Raw genomic sequence first — 23,879 nt, 5'->3', positions numbered from 1 at the left:
TGCAGAAATCGATGTCGCTAAATTATAATAAACAGACAGGTGGGCTGAGGTTTTGTATCTACTTATTTTGTTTCGATTGTATTTTATCGTAGCAAAGATTTTGGCATTTTATGTTTTGTTTTAGTATAGATATGAATAAAAATATATTACCTACTACAGACAGAGTTACTTTCGCATTTATAATATTAGTATGGATTTAGCACTAAGTGCCAATAAAACTGTCCACAATTACATACTGTGATTGTCTAGAATTTTGGATTACTTGCAGTCGCATCATTAAATCTAACAATAGATAATAATTAACTATTTCTCAATACATATACGATATGCGTATTCACTATATGGAGTCCCATTTATAATGTTCATTCAATTTAAATAAAAATTACATACATAAACAGTAATAAATATTAGTGAATTAATAGTCACAATCCAATACAAATATTCTATGAGGTTGGCGCCAATTCTCATTGCTAAGGCTTCGTCTATGAATCAATTAAATAACTAATTGATACATCTTCGCAAATCACATTCTTCACTGTAAATTGTAATTCGTAATTGCTACGACTGTTTTATAAAATTATAGTATGACGATTGTGCATTGTTATTTCTAAATATGATTTTAGTATGGAAGAGATATGGGTTATTAAAAGTAAAATAATGAAATATATAATTGAGTCTTTTTGAAAACTAGAATACGAACGGAAAAAATAGAATAAAGATCCTGGAAAAAGTAGAGTGAAAACTTATAGACTACAAGCCCGCATACCTATGAAAAAAATATGGGTCAAATGAACCACCAGGGGTCATATCTAGAACGAAAGAAGAGCAAAAAATAATAAGATTCATCACTATGCCGTCACTTGTAAGCTGTCCAACTGAGTGCAGATGAGAATTGAAAAATACAGGTAGACTCGGTAAATTTTGGTCATATATTTTTGTACGGCATTCTTAACCATCGATAGATCCATTAAAAATAATAAGAAACCGCTCAGTGCCGTACAAAAATGTTGGTCCACCAAGTGGGAATTTTTATTTAATTTCCGAGAGTTACCGGGGGTAAATTTGGTCATTTGACCATGTACGGCATCTGTGTCATACTATTGCTATACTGCTTTTAATCCATTATTCCGCAACGCCGTACAAAAATCATGGGGACAAGGGGAAAAAATCGAGAGTTGCAATCCCCTCTCTTTCCCCACTCCAGGGGGTCATTTGACTAAGTACGGCTTCGGTTTCAAAACATTATCTAGCACTCAAAAGTACTATTAAAAGCAATGCCGTCAAAAAATAATTGTTCTTTTAAATGTATACCAATAATCATCTTAATTTCATCGAATTCTTGATATAAAGAGCTGTAAGGTCATTTGACCCTGTACGGGAACTTTTTTTTTAACATGATATTGTAAAATTCAATTGTTGTATAGTATTGCCGTTCAAAAGAAACCGTTCTAAAAAAAGTTATAGAGAAATGCGAAACCAGAAATTTTGTTAAAGTTTAAACATCGTAGATTAATGAAATATAATAGTTTTCTACACTTTATTCGTTGTTTTAAATAGTATTAACATAGATAAATTAGGAAAAAACGATGCCGTACATTTTTGTGCAGACCACATCTTTTAGGCTGATGAAATTCTAATAGTAGGATTAGTAGGACTAGTTAGAAAGTGCTATAAAACCCAAACATTGAAATCAAACTTCCCTCACCCTAAATTACGCGTTTAACGCCACATTAGCATATTTTTATAGTTTTCTGGCGGTGAAATTAAAGTATTATAAAAACCACGATACAGTCACTCGTAAAATATTGTTGACGGTAATAAAATTCGCGTGATATAAAATGTGCTCAAGCGAAATCTGCCAGACCATTAAATGTTATCGGAAAAACAGAGTACTCTCGGATATTAATGATAATGATTTAATAATTTTATAGTAATGCTAAATGTTAAGATGACGGTCTTTTAAGTTTTATGACGGTTCAATTACATAGGTACATATTAACGTTATGAGTTTCTTACATACCGATAAAGCATGAGACAGACGTGATGGATGTGAACATGATAGGTAAAATAACAATAACGTAATACAAAAAATAATTGTATACCTAATACGAACTATATTATGGAAAAATACATAGAAAAAAATAAAAAATATACCGGCCGATAACCTCCCCCTTTTTTTGAAGTCGGTTAAAAACATGCTATTTCTCAGAAAAGTTACAATCAATACATATAAAACGTATAGCAGTACCTAATCATTATTTTGTTATAATAATTAAACATTAATAAATCTATAATACTTAGGAACACTACGAACTCTACCAAACCAAATAAAAATCATTACAACCGGATTCAAAGCATACCTACATTTATAAATTTCATCATTTTATAGCATTGCATATAATTGCAACAAAATTCTCTGCACCTGCTGCACGTTACAAGGAAATCGTAAAACCGAGATGTTTAATTTTATTAACAAAACTTTATAGCATTTTAACTTAATACCAACGTATGCAGTATTCTTTTTATCTCTGCGAAATTATCGTAATGCCATAACCTACCGCAAGATACAACCGAATTCAGTTATCTCTTCAGCTAAATCATTCATTGATAACATATCTCTAGAGGTCGCCAGTTAATACGAAATTATTAAAGAATGACTTATATTTAAAGTCACTTTTATATCATTCAGTTATGTACATGCGTTTTTATCTCACTTCGAACATAAAGATAACGTATTAATTTAATAACTTTTGAGCATCATTCTCCGATACTTATTTAATGCTGAAACTGGAAAAAATATTAGGTAGGTACCTTTCTTTAGTGTTAATTATGCTGTATAACATAGCATTGCGTTAGGCCCCGGACTTGCACCATTAATCATACTCTTCGGATTAAGACGTTGTTGAAGCAAGTCTTTAAAAGTCCATTTATTTTCTTGTCAACAAATGCAAATGATGCCTTTTTCCAGATGAGGGATTTTTATATTGTAATACGTTGTCTTGTAGTATTATTACCACTTTTTATATGAACCAGTGTGGCTGTTACAGTTTTTATATGCAAATAAATAAAAAGCTTTGATGATACAATAGGTATGTTGTGTTAAAAAGCATAATTGAAAGAATTATAATTACGGTTTTAGTTTATAAAGAATAAGTTTTCTATAACAAGGCTTTGCATAATATTAACAAAGTATAATTTTTTTTACCTTCATACAGCGTGTAACACGTACCATTTTATGTTTTTTAACTGAATATATTGAAAAAAAAACGCAAACATTAGGTACTGAATTGTTATGATATTAAAATACTTCACTTGCAATAGTATACGAAACGTTTTGTAGCAAAAACAAGGAATTTTCAATTAAGATTTCGAGACAGTTCCAGATATACAAACCAAATCAAGGTCACTTTTTGCTTGGATGAACAGTCAGACGGTGCTAAAATGTTAAAGCCATTATTGATCGAAATTATTTAAAGATCGTCGTATATGGATATAATTACACGTTTAGTTTTTAGCAATTATTCCTTCTCGTTTAGTTCTGGTTTCGTACCGACTGATATAAAAAACTACTATTCCTATGACTTATGATACGAAAAATGTATTCGTCGGCAATTATATTTTAAGTAAAATGGTATAAATTATATATTATGAGCGGGAGTGGCACGTCAAAATGAGGCTAATTAGCCACATTTATTTCAGTTGTCTCTTTTTCCTTTTTCTCTTTTTTTTGGATCGAATTCGAATGTTATGCTTATGTTGGTAACATGGTAACCTATCCACACCTTTTTACTTATAAATTTATGATATCATTGTTCGCTTGTATGTTGTACGTGGGATCTGCATATATGAATTATATTCACGAGCGATATCTCAGTAATCAGCATTAATTTATACTAGCAACTATTTATGATTCTATTTTAATGAGCTACTTTCAATAAATTTCTGTTTTTACCGTTTCATTGTCGATGGAAAACAATACGTGTGAATTGAGCAGCTTTTTGTATTAAAATGGGTTTCTTTACTTAAATCTTAAGTATCGTGTAGATTTTGAAACTGTTCAGTGAATTGATGAGATCAATTCATATTGTTAAATCTAAGATACCTACTTTGGCTGAGTTATTAGTTATGACATTATAGGAATATTTAATTCGTGAATTGCATTCCATAAACTAAAATCAATATATAGATAACATCTCAAAAGATTACGTAATTATTAACTGAACCTAATATTTTAAATTCGCTTTATGAATTATTAAAATCAAGAAAGTCTGAATCATTTTCTTTTTATCAACATCACTAAATAAAGCTGTCGAATGATGTCCAGAACATAAAATTATGTTAAAACCAGATTTAACTGGTTTACTTTATCCAATTAAAGATTCTGTTTAGACAAGTGTATGATAATGTACTGAAACAAAGGTCTCTGTTAAAGTGTTATCTACCACGTGGTTGAAGCTAAAATCAATATACTTATAATTGGTCGCATTTAAATTTATTAATTCAATATTAGCTAAGCTGGTTTTGCTGGCTTTGGCCGCCTCCTTCGTACAGTGGTTGACGCGTGAGCGTAGAACCGAGGGGTCCTGGCCTGGGTTCGATTCCCGGGGGAGACGAAGAAAAAAAAATGTCTCGGTCTGGTAGGACACAGAAGGCTGACCACCTACTTGTCCCTAAAGAAAATCGATCAGTGAAACAGATGAATGCATAATGCATCTGCCCCTTACCCCACTACGGGGACACGGGACTTCACTTTTAAGCTGGTAATTTTTAAGATAATATGTCAAAAATATAACTAATTATTATACATATAGTTAGCAATTAAATATACTTAGATAACAAAAACAACTATTCTTCTAAGCTTCAACCTACTCAGAATCTAAAAGTAACGAAATTTTGGTCCTTCGAGGCAGTTTCAAAACAGACATGAACAAACCAGGTCCTTGGGGACTCTATTTGAAAGGTATCTCACAAAATAATAATATCCCCTTTTACTACCATATTCAAACTCAAACATTTATTTATTCAATTAGACTCTGTAGAAGCACTTTTGAATCGACATTACATATTTTTAACAGTTACCACCATAAATAAAGACATCAACAAATCAAGTGAAAATCATCTTATTTTCTTAGTTTTCTCTGATACGGGTCAATGTTATCACTAATTATATAATTATATTTAGTTCCAACACGTGTGAGATATATATACAATCAATGTCGAGTGGATCGTATCTGTACGATGGCCACTTTACTTCCGTTACATGTGATTAAATATTATTATTGTGTTAATGTGATTAATGTTCAACTCATTTGTATGTGTTTGTTAATATTACAACAGTTTTCTTGTTTAGACTAAACAGTAAAGTTTTTTGCGAGTGTAGATTTAAACAATACAAGGAGCTAAGTCTGCCAACATCCAAAAACTATTCATACAAACTGCTGAAAAACGGCGGAGGTAGTTTTAAATCAATAATTTGAATGTAACATCCGAGTTCGAGTGGGATAATTTTCAAATCGATTCGAATTTTCAAATGTATTTCGAAATATTAATATATTATTAATGAGGTAATGATATCTACAATACATGCTTCTTTGTGCTTTTAGTGTAAGTTTGGGTTTAAAAATAAAAGTTAGTCATTGAGCTGTCCACGAAAGGAAGGTTTTTCTTATTAAAAAAAAATTAGATCTTATTTGCATACCTACATTATTTAAAGGCAAAGCAATATTCAATTCAGTATTTACAATATCTATACTAGATTGAAACATTTTATAACAAGTGTGGTTAGAAACAGTGTGCAAATCTGTTATTTTCGCACAAAATCAACCACAAGAAGATATTTTTTATTGGTGTTATTTAGAGAAGACTTCAGATAAAATAGGCTTTGCTCAATCATGCTTCAATTGCAATTATTCCTCTATAACATAATAAATGGTTGATCAGTGAAAGTGTGGTGAAAGACAGTTAAGAAAAACTTAAACAGTAAAGCTAATTCAACCACAAGAAGAAAAGACCGTATTAAATTTACCTACTTAATGAATGGTTTTTTTAGAAACTTAAGTAAGGGACATAATATGGATCGCTAAATATTTCTACATGATACCCTTCTTGGTGAACTATAAACCTTTTTATGGTCCACTGCTACTTATAACAGATACACAGAAATGGTATCAAGATCGTGCGCAACAAATAGCAGTTATTAAGCACCGTTACGTGACCGGCCAATGGTTAAATCTAAGCTATTTTCACCTAGAGATATAAGCCATGCTTTATCTAGAAGAAGAAACTGGTAAGCCAGAAAAGTATCGACAATATTTCAATAAGAAAAAACATGGAGATACTTAAATTTTCATCAAGATCGTGATAAGGACCTTCTGGACTTTTGACCTAGTTTTCTTGTACGTTTAAAAGTCCAAAAAGATCTCGACTATAATATTATAGAAAATCTGTATTTTATTGTGAATAGGGATAAGCTTTTTATCAAACTTTAAGAATAAAACTCGGCATTGGAATTTTACAAATATGTGAAAAGGTTTACCCAAGATCTGAAATATCCGAAAAATACAAACGTAAATAACTCCACCAAGACAACACGACTCGATTATATTATATGAAGTCAATTCTAGTTACCTACGTGTCACTAGCGATGGGATCCCGAGGTCCCGCCACAATTACTGACCCACTCTTCCCGGTAACCCATTTGGAGGGTAATTGAGTTGTCGAATTCCATCAAAACTGGACAATGCCCTTGCATTGTAAATAGACCGCGTCCACGTGTTATGCGGACTTGATTTAAAGTTTCACTGTATTTTGCTCTTGAATATGATAACAATACAATGCCTTAACAATTGGTTATATAAAGTTATTTTATTCTTGGCACAGATAATATCTTGGGACTTAAAGCTTAATTATTGGTATTGGAATTAATGTTAACTAAAGGCTTACTATATTGTAGCAAAAAATATTAGTATCTTCATCGTTTACGTTAAATTAAGTCGGAAATACAAATCTACTTCTTACTACTTGGCTGGCATCGACTTCAAATTGATTAATGGGTAGCGAGTAATTACATCTATGTATTTATTTTTCTTTTTTGAGTGCCTCTTTGTGGATTTTGAAGTCATTTTATTCTAATGTTTTAAAATAATTTATTTTAAGTAACTCAAATTGCACGAACGAAGTCTCTAAAACAACTGATAAACCTAATTAGGTTAAAAATACTTAGAACAATCTTGAGTCTGATATTTATTAGACCGCTCCAGTCATAATATTTCACAACTTAGCAACAAATGATACGCGAATTACAAAGTAAAGTAGGCTATCTCAATGACAATTTAATGATAGAATTGAGACTTTGAATTGCATTAACTTCTGAACTAGAGATAGTGTAACTCCTGTTTCCACCCAGACTCTTAATATCCTAATCATTTTCTGATTTAATTCAAATATGAAGCTTGAATGATTTGATTATAAAATTACGTTCGAAGTTTTATTTTTAAGAACAGGAAATGAAAAAATCACAAAAAAAATTGTTTAAAATGTGTATGAATTTCTTTTTGTTTTATTAGGTATGTTTGGAAAGTTTGGAATTATAAAAGGTGATATTGATATAAGTGTAAAGGTGTGTTGATGTTTTGATATATCGCTTTTACACTAAAATATAACTGAATAACGTGTTTTAATTGTTTCGTGATGTTTTTATTTATGCAATGAGAACTTGATGATATTCGTTGTTAATGTCAAACGCAAATAAATAACGAACTTTATGACGCGAATTAAAAATAAATATTCAGATTGCAATAAATTTCATAATTACTTACCATGATTAAAATGTTGCATTAAAAAAAGTTCACAAAATAATTTTGATAATAGGTACACGTGTAGGTACACTGTACAATGTAAATATCCACCAAATAATCAAAAGTTTATTTATCTGTCTGTTGTCTATTTTCCATACATTTGCTTCATTTCGGATTGGCTAAGATAGTGTGAAATAAAATTAATTTTGCAATCAAAAACTAGTAACTTCATTCTTAACTGCATATATTGCAGTTTCAAAACGCCTGATTTATATTTCCGTTAAATTGACGTACAAGTTGAAATATACGTACCTATTCGTGGATAAAAAACTTATTCTAATTCAAACAAAATTTCATTCGACCGGTTAATCAATGTGCACATTTAACCCATTGACCACCGTAAGGCCCGATCGGGGCGCGACACAATAGATTTTCTATTGTGTCTGTGATTCCGAGGACTGATGGATTAAACTGGTCATTGGTCATGCTAGATCTATTTGTGTAGTGTGGGTTCCGTATCTCACCTAAGATTTAATTTTTATCGGATTCGTTATACCTAATAGGATTTAATTTTTATTTAAGTACCTATCTAACCATAATTCTATAAAACCATGATTGATATTACTTAGTAACAAATGAAAATAATTTTTGTTATAACAAATTCTAAGTACTAATAGTAAAACCTGAATTTTGATTATTTCACAATGCAAAATGTGGAAGCTGCCAATTTTCATACAAATGCAATAAGCTTTCTGCGCTCATCCAAGTATCCTCACCAACTTTATATATTATAAAGAAAGATCGTTTCTACGATCTTTCTATCTCATCTTTCTATCTACGATACCATATATGTATACCTAAATAATTGAAAATATGTTAAAGCTCATGACCACGATTTTACCACACAACCACGGAACCCTAAATAATCAGGAACACAATCTACCTCTGATAAAATGTGTTAATCAATTTATGTAGTGCTTAATCAATCTCAGGTCGGTCATACATAATTTGGTGTAACGCTTGTGTACAATCGAGTCCTGCTAATTACGAACATAGCTATAAAAAATTAATTAACCCGATATCGTGGTATGCATTTATGCGCATACAAGTTGTTCAATAATTAAAAGTTGAATCGAGTTTATTACTTGCTTATCCTATCGGTGAAAGTGGAGGGAAAAGTTAGGAGGATGTTATTTGCTCTATCACGTATGAAGAGTTATAGTTTGCACGGATAGGAATAGTGAATATTGGGCGCTTTTAGTGAAGCTTTTATAAACACGTTAATAACCAGCCGAAAGATGGATAAATAACATCCACGTGCTTTAAATAACATGTCATAGGTAGTATTATATTATTTTTCAGTTTTCACCTTACCTGGCTATAACTAAAATTGGTTTAAATGTAAGATTTAAATTTTGATTCGATAACGATAAAACATATTGTAACATAACATTAGCAGTCACAATATTTGTTCCGTTGTTGCATCTGTGTTTGTTTTAGAAATGAAATAAATACAGCTCGTTCTAAGCTCGTTGCCCTTTGAATAACTTTGTCACGAACTTGGACAGCTAGTTCAAATCTTTGGTTATATTTCTGGAAAGATCTCTACTGTCGTTTTATGGTGTTTCCAATATTTACAATAATAATCATACGCTTTGTATTTAGAATCTACTTATGTTATAATATTGACCTTATGTAGGTAAAGGTATGTATATGCAATAACTAAATTGCATCTTACATCTTTCTAAGAGGTTTATTATAGTAAAGAAGTAGAAACACTGCTTAGGTTTTAGAATACGTCTAGAACGCAGCTTTAATTGACCAAAGCTAAAACTAGCTACAATCAAAATCTTGTTTGGCAACATAATATTTAATTCCTAGAATTTAAATTCCCCAATAATAGAATGCAAAATAGTTTGAAACTCAATATTACATTTCGCTATAGGTCTTCCCTAGAGGCGTATCCATGACATGGATGAAACGTGCTGCGAACAACCTTGGACCACTAGAGGCATTTCACGGTAATTTGTGGAAAATTTCAAAACATCTTCAATTTGGCGCAAACATTTTAACAAGCACATTTTCAAAAGACATGCACTCCTCGAAACAAAATCGAATTTTTCACGATATGATTTATGACTATCTTGTCGAAATATGTAAATTTACGCAAAAATATAACTGCGTAGAAATGGAATGCAACTTTCCCGATCATTATGCTGATATGCGCCGCACGTATATGCGTAATCAACTTCGCAATTCTAACTGTGACATACACATTACATAGCGCTCACAGGAAATTCGGTTTAGCCGTTTTGTCGTGAAAACGGGACGTACAAAACCACACAGTACATGTCTGTGTTTAAACGTTCCGTTTCTGTTTATTAAGTTAAAGATTCTTTATATAATTGTAGCTGTACCCGTTTGGGTGTCTACCACTTAACGTGTCAAAATTAATTAAAAAAAAGAGCGTGTGTGCCGAGCACTCGTGTCAGAAGTGAAACTTCTTTGGCAAGATTCAAAGATACCAAAATCATCGCCTTACTCCATGACGTGACGGTATTGCCATGACACGACGTTGAAATTTTACTATCAACACGTATAAAGAAGTTTCACTTCAAAAAAGGTAGTCTTTAAATCCAGTATGCGTGGTTTACTTTAGCGGTTAGCCAGACGCGCGTGAGACGCTAAGCTAGAATGCTGTCTGCAAACACCGTGCGAAAGGGACGGCATCCCTTCCTCGAAAGCCCGAGTTATGACCCACAAAACGTCTCGCGAATCGTCAATGTTTAAATCGTAATATATTGGAGAATTTTGCAATTATCATATCTCATACTTATTTACGACGTCTAGGCCTCACTGACATCTATCCGACGATCATTCGGACCATAAAACTTATAAACCGAGCGGTAATAAAATTATATTTTATTTCCTTACATATAATTATGTATATGATTGTATGAGTTGTTTGCGTTCGAATTTTTATAGGGCGGTATTTAGTGAGGAGCGTGTGTGGTCCCTGTTCCCTTTGCACGGTTTAAATGCAAACAAGGCTACAAATTGCCCCGTGGGTTAATGTCCTTAAATCTACGTACAAATAGCAAACAACGAACATGGGATGTATTAGCTGTTACGGCTAGAGACTAAGTTTGCGGTTTTAACAAAATTATTTCCTCGTTCTTTTCCTCTATGATCTTCATCTAGATATTGACCATTACCAAACGGCATATTATTGAAATGCTTACCTAGACTAGCGTTAGCTACTATTAAGTATTCCATGCCTACACTTAAAATTACTATGGATACATTTTATATTATTCCTATATGTATATGTGTATATATATGTTCTGAGTCTTAAGGTAGCATTCGGATCTGGGCTGTCGCGACCTGGCAGCCGCGGCCCTGCAGCCGGGAACATTGTCACTGCTGTGCGGCGCTGCCAGAAGCTTACGGATAAACAGCGTCCGCGACCCGGGCAGCGACTGCCACGCGCAGTAGTCAAACAGCACTCAGTCAAAATAATAGTCAAATATACGAAAGCGAGAACTTGTGAAGAGATTGATAGAGGACGAAGAAGAGGACGATCAAATAATGTTGGTCTTACTATCATCAAAGAGGAATAAAATCGATTTATTTTATCATAACATTATCATTGTAGGTTTTGAGTCGAGGCTCGTAAAGTGGTGGATTTTTAGCAATTAATTCAACTAAAAACTCGTCGTTTTCATCGGTAAACGTCGCCAGCAGCGCGACCGTACTGCTCCCGGAGCGGTCCGGCGGCGCTGCCAAAGTCGCGAGCAGGCCACGCCCCTCGGCCGCGCGGCTCGGTCGCTTGCGTCGGACACTATCGCATACAATTCCCTACGAAGCGGTACGGCGCGACCACGGTCGCGGCTGCGGGGCAGCGGCTGCCGGGTCGCGACCGCCCAGATCCGAATGCTACCTTTAATGTGTTCCATATTATGTGCAACTCGGGCGAAATATTGGATGGGGAGCGTTGCGTTGCCAACCACAGCTGAGAGAGAATAAAATATATCAACGGATTTAAATTTAATTCTTCATATAAATTTATAATTCTTCATATTTACACTTTTATATGCGTGAGTACTTTAAAGAAAAACCGCAATCGTATTGAATCTACTTTATAATTAATGCAAACGTTTCATTTAAGGACTTATATATTCAAATGTAATAATATAATATTAATTCTCTCCGGTAACCAACGAATTGGTCAATGTGACATTCAAATAATTATTTACAAAGTCCTTTTGTGAAAATAAATATTAACTCAGGTAAATAATACCGATAGATGCAAACAGGTTATCCTGTAGATTTTGAATATTTAAATAATTGTGAGTGTTTATTTTCCTTGTTAACATTTTAGACACGATAAACTACAAACACAAATAATAAAGTGTGTGCAGCAAAGTTTTGTATCTTTATCCATAATAAGTAATATTTAAGGCATTTAAATGTTATTTACAAGTAAAATATGTATATATCCATAATAATCCACCCAGTTGAAAATCCGTCGAAAAATATTTTCTTTCTCGAACATAACTTATAACTATGACAAACCTACATTAATCAACGGAATGTATAATTTCTGCTATCAGTTATTCAGAAACAGATGTAATTAAATGCATATAACAAAAATAATAATTTTGCAAGAAAAGAGAAATAGAGCACATAAAATAAAAATAAGTAGCCTATGTATTCAGAAAATAGAGCACGTATTAGGAATATATTTCATACAAATTGTTATCAATGTTGTTAATAAAATATTTTATCATTATATTTGCCACAAGTATTCACCTTGATTCTATGTAGGTATTTAGAACAAACATGTTACGGTATATTTGCTTACAAATATTAAATAATTTAAATAAATTTAAGTAACATTTAATGGGACAAGATAAAATGTTGTAATTTGTACATGTTTCCTTAGAATTGAAAATGTTTGAAAATATTAAATGTGTAAAATGAAATTGGATTATTTGAAGTTCAAAGTGCTGAAGAAATAAAAATGAGCTTAATTAAATAATGAAATTAGCATTCTTACTTCTTATTAACCAATAAAACAAACCCAATTATTACAATCTTTACTTTTGGCTATATTTTACACATTTGACTTTTATTGTAGCGTCATAAAATTTTAACAACATTGAAATCACCTGTCTTTTATTTTCCTTTTCTTTCAGGCCTAAATGTCAATAATATTAAGTAGCCAAGTAGGTATATAGATATTACAATTTTATCAATATAAAGACAACTATAATAAGGAAAACATATTATGTGTATAACAAGTAGAGTGTATTAATACTTGTTCATTAAGTTACTACCTACTTACTAAATAGCCTCTTTTTGATATATTTATTCGAGTCTAGTGTTATATTATCAAATGATGACAAGACACCTTTAGTCGTTAACAACAATAGAATCGACACGTATTTTCTGTTGCCGCGTTATTTCAAAATTAACAGCGTCGATGCACAATGAAGCTTATATAAACATTTTACTATCGTCCATCCGCGGAGCTCGCACATAAAACGCAATGTAAAACAAACAAAAAACAGTATACTCATATATAATCGTATCCATTTCGTTGCGTCGCCCAGAAGTAACAAATCAAACCAAATATATTGGTTATAAAAGTGCAACAAGTATGCGAAATGCACATTCGCTTTGAATGTGTATCTCCACTTCGTTTTATGAGCTATAAACGTGGTTTTACGACCGCCAGGATAATACCCATCCGGCTAAAAGGGTTCCGAGCTATCCTATGTACCTACTCATCGCTCACTAATTAAAAATGAATTCATATTACACATGTTCTATATGTGGTCTCAAGGTGAACAGTTAAACTTAAGTTAGGGTCGACTAAATATATACTCGAAAGCTTGCTTTGTGTTACACAAATCGTACGGCTTTTGTTTTAACCTTCAGAGCTTTCTATGTTCAGAAATAGGAATAAAGTCTATTAGTTGTATACCTAATAAATAACATAATATTATGGAAATAAGACTGTATATTCGATTAATCGTAGTTGAACATTCATCAAACGATTCTATTCTATTTTACTACACAGTTTTCCTTCGATTATCATAATATTACAGGATACAAGATATATTTTACACAGACAATTGTTGCCTTTGTTCCAAAGTTCCAAACAATCAAATGGAGCTCGAGCCAAATCTACAAACTTCAATAAGTTCGGTCACAAAACTTTTGGATAATTTGACACGTTGATTATTTTTGTAAATTAGTTGTCCAATAAATTTTGTAGATAAATGAAACTGCTTTTGTAGTAAAAATAGTGTGTGAATCTCTTACTTAACAGTTAATAGTTTATCGGTAAAATACCTATAAGTTTAAAAAATATTTTTTGTCATTTTGTCATGGCATCTGTTTCAATAGTATGTATTTGCAAATATGTACATACTATTGAAACAGATGCCAAAGAAAGATAACATAATTAACGTTTCAAAGCATCACCACGACAACAACAAACGTTTTTCAGTGTGGACTAGGGAAAAATTCCCTACTCTAGGTAAAAGTAATAGAAATAACAGTCACTTAAATAAATACCCGGAGTTTTTATTACCAAGAGCCGTTTTATGGTAAATAAAAAGCTATGGAATGTGCGTACACGGGACAATAATTAAACCGTTATTTTAAAATATCTAATAATTGCAATTACTGTTATTTGGATACGTGGAAAACTGCTTTGACAAACACATGTGGGTTTTCTTTTTTTTTGCAAATATTATATATTTGTCTTTGCCAGTCTGCGTAACGTATATAATGAACAATCATTATAATTTACACGTCCCATTATAGTAAACAAGCTTTTAACCCGCGACTTTGCCCGCTTTGTCTATAACCTTATAAATTATAATTGTTATACTAAAACCTTCCTCTTGAACCGCTCATCTGTAAAAGAAACCGCATCGCATAGGAAATAAAATATATAATACCTATTATACGTGAGCTAGTATTTGTGGGGTTATATTAGAATTGCTTCACAATACAATAAGCACTTGCACAAAGTGGACTATAAAACGAATTGCCTTTAACCTTTGATTCGGTTTATTGTGCATAATTAAAGCCCAGTTTCATTCTATAATTATCTCGTTGTGTACACGGCTTTATTTTAAAACAGTTTATAACTATGCGAATATCTTGATGGTATTTCAAAATGTAAAATACAATTTTGATATGAAAACTCAAAACATGTAGGTAATTGTGGAGGCGGACTTAAAACTTTAAAAGTCGTTTTTTAACAGACAACTAGAGATACTTCGGATAAAGCTGCGGTTTAATAATTCTGAATAGGTACCTATTATTACTTGATTTAGGGAAGTTTTAAAAATTACCTTCTTCATCTCTAAAGCTCTACCTAGCATATATTTATTTTCTTATCAGTATTCAGTACCATACGTTTTTCGAATTTATTGATTTGATTAGCTTTATTAATCACATATCACTACCGCATTGCCACGTAACTAGAAATCCTACTAATTCCTACTGATATTTTCTTTCCCAAATGTTCATCAAATGTAAATATTTACGGAAGGTACAAATACTTTTTTCTTGGACATATAAAAGATTTACTGTCACATGAAGGTTGTGAATCCCTACCGGACATGACCGTTCTATATTGCAGAAATTATTATATAGGAAATCAAAAGGAATTTAATATACCTATATTATAGCGTGGACATAAAGTATAATATGGGTCAAGCCTTTCGGCTGAAACCTAAATATACTATTTAAGTGATTTTATGTTTATTTAAGTCAGTCATATTCTTACCTATAACATGGGGAAATATTTTTCAGAGAAAAAGTTATAACTATGATCCTACTGTTTATTCAATCAGCATGTTACTATTTAATATTATTATAAAATTAAGATAATTTTAAATCAGAAAAAGGCGACATTACAAACTCTTTATCCAGCGCAAAAATTCACGAAATGTATCAACAAACAACAATCTGAAGATAACGCTCCAAGTTCTTAATTGAAACAAATTCCAGAATTATCTCTAAAACTTAACTGATGTTGCAAGTTACAAGCAAGCTTTCAGCCAAATAAAACAAAATAAATGAAATGACTATTTATTGGCAGCAGTCCCAAACCAAAATATTATCTATAGTTAATCCCAATTAGTTACTTTATTAATAATATCAATAGACAAAGGAAATTAAATTATCATTGCATAAGGACGAGATATTCAAGAACAACAGTGTGTTTTCCGTATATATTGCAGAAACTTTGCAATGTTTTGCGTTTTTTAAAACACCATTTATTCCAATTTTCCCCAACTATTTTACTTTAAGCTGATGCTGGTTATCTACTATCCCTGATTTTAAAGGACAAAATTATATGCAATAAAGTTATTTATATTTTCCTGCAATACCTAATTCAAAGAAATTTATAAAACAATTTCAACAGCAACGGACTTTATGCCCCCGTAGGATGTTTGCATATCTTACCAAAGCTACAGTTTAATAAAGTTTGCGCCGCGGAAAATGTGAGATATAACACACGACCTTGCCCGCTGAAACTCAAAATACGACTAACATCAAATTTACGTAACATAATATTAGGGCTGGCAGCTATTGTTTTTTTGTTGTTAAGTAATACCGCTGATAGTCAGTTTGTACATACACTATTTTAATTATTGATATGAAAAATGTAATTCACACGCTAAGCTTTATTATATCATACAGTTTTAAAAAGTATATTTTATGTTGTATTTAATTGTTACTCATTTTATCGTCTCTCTTTCATTTATTTCATTATACGAGGAGGTATGTCATAAATCAAATAATATGAATTATGTATCAGACGTTCTCTATTCGATCTTTAGTCTGTGCACGTCAACCCTAAGCTAAATCCTGCAGAGCGGTGAAGATTTAATGACGAGTGCTCATAAAACAGCGATCTGCCGATAGGGTTGCCAAAGCCACAAAAAATATATAAATAAAAAGCCTTTATGGGAACAAATTGTTATTATATTTGTTAACATTATTTAATTATTTATAATTATATATTATTATGAACACAAGTACTTACTCATTTAAATGCAAATAAACCATTGATCAGTTACCACTACAAGCACTTAAAGTCTTAAACACTATAATGACGTTAGAGCATCCATCCGTCACTAAGTATATGTTTATTATAGAGCGGGCTCCAAGGAGATGTTCGTTTGCATAAATAGCGGACCTAAATCTGACTTCTGATATATATTGTATAGATCCCAGACATCCTATAGACAGATGTTGCCAACCAGTTTTGTGGTCCCCTTCCCCGCACCCCGGTAATTAAATATGGCATACAAAGAAAAAAATAAACATTTCCAAAACATGCCGCGTGGGGTATCAAATGAAAGAGCTTATTGAGTAGATCACGAATATATAGCATACTATAACATTTCTTACACTTTCTCTAAGATTTTTTAGAAAATTTACGAAAATGGTCCATTTTTGAGTTAACTTTAAACCACTATAGATTGAAAACTCATGAATATATTTTTTAAATTATTATTTTAAATAATTAACAATAGTCCATTGTTTACGATTCAATAGTTCGTACAGTGAAATAGTTGCATGGGGGAGTGGGGGGAGCATCCAAAGATGGCGAGTATATTTTCAAGTTTATGCCAAATCTAATCACATAGAGGCTGATTCAAGAATTTTCTGCCATATTTTTCATTCTGTCAAACACAAAGACAGTGCAGTGATAATTATTCTAAGCCCTGACACCGATATTTTTGTATTAGGCCTTTATTTCTGGCATAAACTTGAAAATATACTCGCCATCTTTGAATGCTCCCCCCACTCCCCCATGCAACTATTTCACTGTACGAACTATTGAATCGTAAACAATGGACTATTGTTAATTATTTAAAATAATAATTTAAAAAATATATTCATGAGTTTTCAATCTATAGTGGTTTAAAGTTAACTCAAAAATGGACCATTTTCGTAAATTTTCTAAAAAATCTTAGAGAAAGTGTAAGAAATGTTATAGTATGCTATATATTCGTGATCTACTCAATAAGCTCTTTCATTTGATACCCCACGCGGCATGTTTTGGAAATGTTTATTTTTTTCTTTGTATGCCATATTTAATTACCGGGGTGCGGGGAAGGGGACCACAAAACTGGTTGGCAACATCTGTCTATAGGATGTCTGGGATCTATACAATATATATCAGAAGTCAGATTTAGGTCCGCTATTTATGCAAACGAACATCTCCTTGGAGCCTGCTCTATTAAGGTTAGTAGTTTGAAAAAAGTGTAAACTCATAATGGAGGGGACGGAAGAGCAATGAGATATAAATATGGCCTCGGATTCCATATAACAAAAAACGGAAGCGTTATGGACACTTTAACATCACACCGGTATAAATGGAAGAAGGAGGTCCTCTGTTAAACCAACCCGTTTGCGCTTTACGTAGAAAAGGGACAAATACCCCTATTATAAGATATGGGATTGTTAATTGCGCTAGACACATTATTATATTGAAAGGGCGGAATGGCTTGAGAATGTAAATAATATACGAGAAGCTGTTTCGCTTTTTATATAAGAAATTGAGTGTTATTATTAAACTAAATCAATGACAAAAACAAACAATTATTTAAGAATATTATGTTTTTCGCGTTTAATGTTTCGTTAAAATAAATAATGAGAAATATATGAGTATAGGTATACCTAAGTATTCTTTTTACGGGAAATAAAATAAATTCTCTACGTACACTGAATAATAAAACTATTTATCTATGTTCTTTGTACCATGTATTTTGTTATACATAACTTTTGACACATTTATCAATTTATATTTTGTACGAAGTGACAACCCTGGTAGCAGTAAGTCACGGTGCCACTAGCCCATTGAACTCAAGCAACTCTTTCAGACGCGATCGCGATTTCGACTGCAATCACATCAAAAGTTCCCTTTCTTTGTCCAAACTGAACCCAATCGAACTTTATCAATATTTGATCACTTATTTTAGAGATAGAGACTTACTGTAACATAAACAATTCGACATTGTCTAACACAAAGGGTAGGTAATGTAATTGAAAACTAAATTGTGTTCAGGGAATTTTATACGTCTACGAATGATTGTATCTAGAGGTAAAATGTGTTCGTGTTACGAGAATAATCTTAGAAATTTGGTATTTTGGTGTTGGTACGACGGGAATTTCGAATATGGGGTAATTTGGACAATACAAAACTATATAATACTAACGGTCCGCCCCGGCTTCGCCCGTGGTACATGTTTACGTTTTCTCTACATAAGAACCATCCTCGACCCTCGTACTTCAAGGAATATAATAAAAAAAGAAATATCGAAATCGGTTCAGCCGTTCTCGAGTTATGCGCTTACCAACACATTTTGCGATTCATTTTTATATTTAAGAGAAGATAAAGAACCTTCATATAGGTACTGCAGTGCTATTCTGTAAGGTTATTATAAAAACTCGAACGCGGAATCCGCGGTGAGTTTTCGATTTCGTATTCTGTAAAACTCGACAGTACTAGTGGCGCCACATCGTCGAGAGCGGCGACGAGGCGAACTGTGCTAAGTGAGTATTTTGACGTTTATAGTATGAATTCGGCATTCTGTAAGGTAATTTTACACCTCGAACGTCGAGTTCGAGTATTTACAAATACGAATTCACCTGTCAGCAATTCACTCGCCTATTAGGTGCCGAGTTCGTGAGTGAGTTAGTGGTTGTGGAACAAATTTGATACAAATTTTATATATTTTTTTACTAAAATGGCGCGTTATTTTATAATAAGTGCTATAATACGAGAAGCTAATGCTGTGGATATAATAGAAAGTCGCCGGCAAAGTACCAGCATTCGGGAAATGCAAATTATTAATCGAAATAAAAAATTTGTTGAATGCTACCGTTTATCGGAAGAACTAGTTTCTCAAGTGATGGAAGACATTAAAGTTTTAGTTAAAAAACCTCAAAGTTGACGAAGAGGATTAACTGCTAGAGTCAAGGTATGTATCTAAGTGCTTTATATATGTGTATTCATAATGTCATGAAAAGTTACTGTTACAATAGTCATCGGTCCCGTGATTTCATCTGCGGAAGTCCCGATCCCGTGTGAATGTTGGGATAACTTTCCCATAACTCTGTAAAACATTCCATTATGTAGGTAGGTAACATAACTTCCTCGCATAGAACATAGAACCACTAACGATAACGTCATCTAATCCCCGATTATTTTTTATGATGTCACCCTTTCAAGTGGTAGGTACCCTATGTTAAAGTCCAAAGTTTCTCTCCCTTACGGTTTCTTTAAAAACGTTTTGAGTTATTAACCGACTTTAATTATGGATGGTTTCCTTATCAGATTAAGTACCTTTTATTTTGATAGTTTCAAGAAATTTCATTCATTTTTTTCAGTTGTTATGTGCACTTTCTTTCTTTGCGACTGGGAGCTATCAAAGGATATGTGGAAAACACATAAATTCGTTTGTGTCGCAGCCATCAGCATCTCGTAGTATCCACGAGGTCATAGAAGCCCTAAGCCATCCAAGTATAGTAAAAAAATACATAAGATTTCCCCAAAATTCTGAAGAAAGACTGAGACTCAAAACAAGGTTTGTGTACCTACCTAAATAAACCTATCATGTTAATGAAAAATATTTAATGATTTTTTTATTTCTTATTGCAGATTCTATGAGAAATTCAGTATTCCTGGGGTAATAGGATGTGTAGATGGGACTTTTGTGACAATGGTGAGACCAACTTGCCATGAAGAACGATACTACTGTCGCAAACACAGACAAATATACATGTCTGTGGTCGCAAAGGATATCATGCAAGAAATGTACAAATGGTAAGCCTCATATAATAATGTCTGTATACGCTTTCACACTTGAACCACAGAAAATCGATTTAATGAAATTTGGACCAATTCCATAGGATCATTAACTAAGCAGTATAAATCACAAGACGCTGCTAGTACCTATATTTTTTATAACATTCATTAGAACAGCCACATAAAAATAGTTGTAAAATAATTCTTTTTGCAGTTCACAGATGCAGATTTGAACATAATACATGTAGATGCAACATATGGCGGAGCGACTCACGACAGCCTTATTTTTAATAATTGCATCATTCGGGACCACCTCGAACAATTAGTACAAACAGGCGAATCTGTGTACTTGTTAGGTGAGTTACCTCTTAGCTAATTTATAAAGACGAATCTTTGTTTGTTTGTAAATATTTAACTCAAAAACTACTGGATTAATTCCTTCAAAAATTCTTTCATCATTAAAAAAACTACTTTATTTCTGAGTAATTTAGGCTTTACCGAAGTTCACGGAATTCATAAAAATTGGAGAGCAGGCGAAATCATTGAAAACTCCTAGTTTCATTAATAAAAATATAATTGTTGACGACAAAACATTTTATTTTTTAACAATATTCATTGTTACAGGTGATTCTGGGTATCCGCAGCGTCAGTACCTAATGGTGCCAGTTCCAAATGCAGACGAGGGAACACCAGAACATCACTATAACCAGCTGCATGCTACTGCAAGAAACACCGTAGAAAGAACAATTGGGGTCCTTTAAGCCAGATTTAGCCATACTCAATTCAGAGCTAGAGGTTGAGGCTGGTTTTCATAGGACCAGACAAAGTGTAGCTTCAAATGAGGATGTACCCAATGAAACTGCACTTGGTCAGCTATGTAGACAAAGATTGATAAATGAATTATGGAGGGCAAGGAACACACGATAATTATAATTAATTCAAACAAAAATCAATGCAAATTATTTATTCCGGAAAATTATATTCATAGGTGTTAGTAACTCAATTAGGGCTTATAAACTAATGTTAGTAAATTAAGAAACTCTATGTAAAACCACAGATAATTTTTTACTACTAAAATAAGTTAAGAATTAATAAATGTATTTAAGTATAAAAGTATTTGATTTTTTTTAATTTTCAGCTTATAATTTAAGACCTTCCCCGACGGCAATCAGGCCCTCTGCTGTCATTCTGTTGGTCTCCCTTTGTGAGTTGACCATCACCTCCTGTAACTCACAGTAGCGACGGTCAATCTCAATCCGTTGCTCTTCCAAGCTAAGAAACCTTTCGGTAAAGGTTGTTACTTGTTAATTAAGATTGCCGCCTTTGTGATGGAGGTGATAGTCTTCTTTGCAGTTGTTGTGGACGACTCGATGACCCTGAAACGTAAAAATAAATATTAATTTATTATTATTTCCACCGGTGACGAATTTTTGATAAGTCTTCTGATGTTATTATTATTTCCTTAATTCATTATCAAGTATTATTTAGTTTTATTTGTATGTATTTCCAAATTTTTATTGTTGACTAGCTTTCCGCCCGCGGCTTCGCCCGCGTTTTCAAAGAAAAACCCGTTCCCGTAAGATTTCCGGGAAAAAACCTATCCTATGTCCTTTCTCGTGTATCAAAATATCTCTATACCAAATTTCATGCAAATTGGTTCAGTAGTTAAGGCGTGATTGAGTAACAGACAGACAGACAGAGTTACTTTCGCATTTATAATATTAGTATGGATTATAAATATTGTAAATCAATTCATAAATATCATAATTACTTGTAGTACGACGTGGGATGGACCCGCGACGTTCAATCGACGTCGAGCAGGAAAGTTGCCTGAGCCAGAGGGGGTAACTGCTTGCAGAGGGCTCGTTACTGCCGCTCTCGGTGGTGTATGAGCAGGGGAAGGTTCGGGATTCGGGATACAGTCAACATATTGCTGAATTAGTTGAGGTCTCTGAAAAAAAAACATAGTATTTCAAATACTGGAATCAATAAAAAAGTACCATTTTCATAATATCTTATTAATATATACCTCAGTATCTGCCATTCTAACATTTTCCGTATTTATAGCAGTCTCATCCAAGACTTGGTATTCCTAGAACAATATAAGAAACATTTACTAATAAGTTGTTTATTATTAAGTTATATTTTATTAATACACTAGGTATTTACTTACAATAGTTGTGGTTTCATTTATCATAGATGAAGTCGGCAATGTGGGGCTTTCGTTGGCATCAGTAAGGACGGGGATTTCCTAAAAAAAGAACATGACATTGAATAATTATATTTTACATACATACATGTATCGGATCAACAAAATCGATAACAATAGCTTACTTCAAATGGATTAATTTCCAAATGCCTATCACCAATTGCAAAACCTTTGTCCACTGTTTCCATGTTTTAGTGCAGCCTCCCAAGCTATTTAATTTGATAGTCAACTCCTCCCATGTTTTTCTAGCTTCGTCTCTAGCACTCGGGACTTTTGAAAAACCCTTGGCTAAGCTAGGATGTTTGCTAAGATAGTCGACTAGATTCTACTTGGGCACGGGAGGAATGAGACGACCTTTCCGAGGAGCTACAATGTTTAAGATTTTAAGTTAAATATTTCAATAAGCTTGTTGTATAAGATAATATTTTAGTTAAATACAAGCATCACATTACTCACCTCATAGTTGTTATTTTTGCAGTTTTCTCCTTTAAATAATTTATGCAACACGTTTAACACCAACTACACAACAACTTAATAAAGCCAAACTCAAACATTAACTAAAACTCCAACAAAACTTTTAGAAAGAATGCAACACGAATCACTTTAAAAAATGTTCTCTTTAAAATTAGGTACAAAAAAACACTTGAGAAATAAACAAACGTCACGAACGAACCACAGACAATCGTCCTTTTTTTTTCAGTGACGCTAGAATTATTTTAATTTTAAAGAATTTATCAGTGTAAAATTGCAATTTTAGTTTAATTCCACCCACGGTACAATACTAAAGTGTTATTATGTCTTCAATATGTGTTAAATTGCCGCATTTTAAAGATAATAACAATGTCGATAAATTCAAATCTATAAGATCCCTTCACTAAGCAAGTGAGTTTCGAAGTGAGACTCACTTCGCTTCGCCTCTGCCGAGCGGATGTTTACAGAATGCGAAACCAAAATCTCGAACGTTCGAAAGTGAAGTGAGTCGACTCACTCAGGTGAGATGCGAGTTCGGGCGCGTTTTTTACAG

The 23,879-nt window shown here is 32.7% G+C and overlaps 2 protein-coding genes and 1 long non-coding RNA gene across 9 annotated transcripts in view; 1 reads left to right on the top strand and 2 right to left on the bottom strand.

The window, feature by feature from the left end:
• LOC149480318 (uncharacterized) overlaps positions 1 to 23,879 on the top strand; it is a 147,566-nt gene that overhangs the window by 107,317 nt on the left and 16,370 nt on the right. The window lies entirely within an intron of this gene.
• The window catches only part of dsx (transcription factor doublesex), a 141,797-nt gene that overhangs the window by 109,991 nt on the left and 7,927 nt on the right, over positions 1 to 23,879 (bottom strand). The window lies entirely within an intron of this gene.
• LOC149480320 (uncharacterized) lies at positions 21,579 to 23,458 on the bottom strand. 2 transcript variants are annotated; one of them, XM_089706520.1, is made up of 6 exons: positions 23,312 to 23,458; positions 22,981 to 23,221; positions 22,820 to 22,897; positions 22,676 to 22,738; positions 22,418 to 22,597; positions 21,579 to 22,022 (listed from the first exon to the last, which is right to left on the bottom strand). In XM_089706520.1, exons 2-6 carry the CDS (start codon positions 23,041 to 23,043, stop codon positions 21,951 to 21,953), a joined length of 456 nt encoding a protein of 151 aa, XP_089562646.1. In that variant the 5' UTR covers positions 23,044 to 23,221; positions 23,312 to 23,458; the 3' UTR covers positions 21,579 to 21,950. The 2 variants fall into 2 exon arrangements, with proteins under 2 accessions (XP_089562646.1, XP_089562647.1); XM_089706521.1 differs by lacking the exon at positions 22,676 to 22,738.

The sequence above is a fragment of the Colias philodice genome, chromosome 18 (genome assembly GCF_061535455.1).
Source record: "Colias philodice isolate Cphi_HAF_F1 chromosome 18, ilColPhil1 Martin Lab GWU primary, whole genome shotgun sequence".
Classification (NCBI taxonomy): Eukaryota; Metazoa; Arthropoda; class Insecta; order Lepidoptera; family Pieridae; genus Colias; species Colias philodice.
The sequence above is the reverse complement of the archived record's forward strand: the minus strand, read 5'-3'. Positions and strand labels throughout refer to the sequence as shown.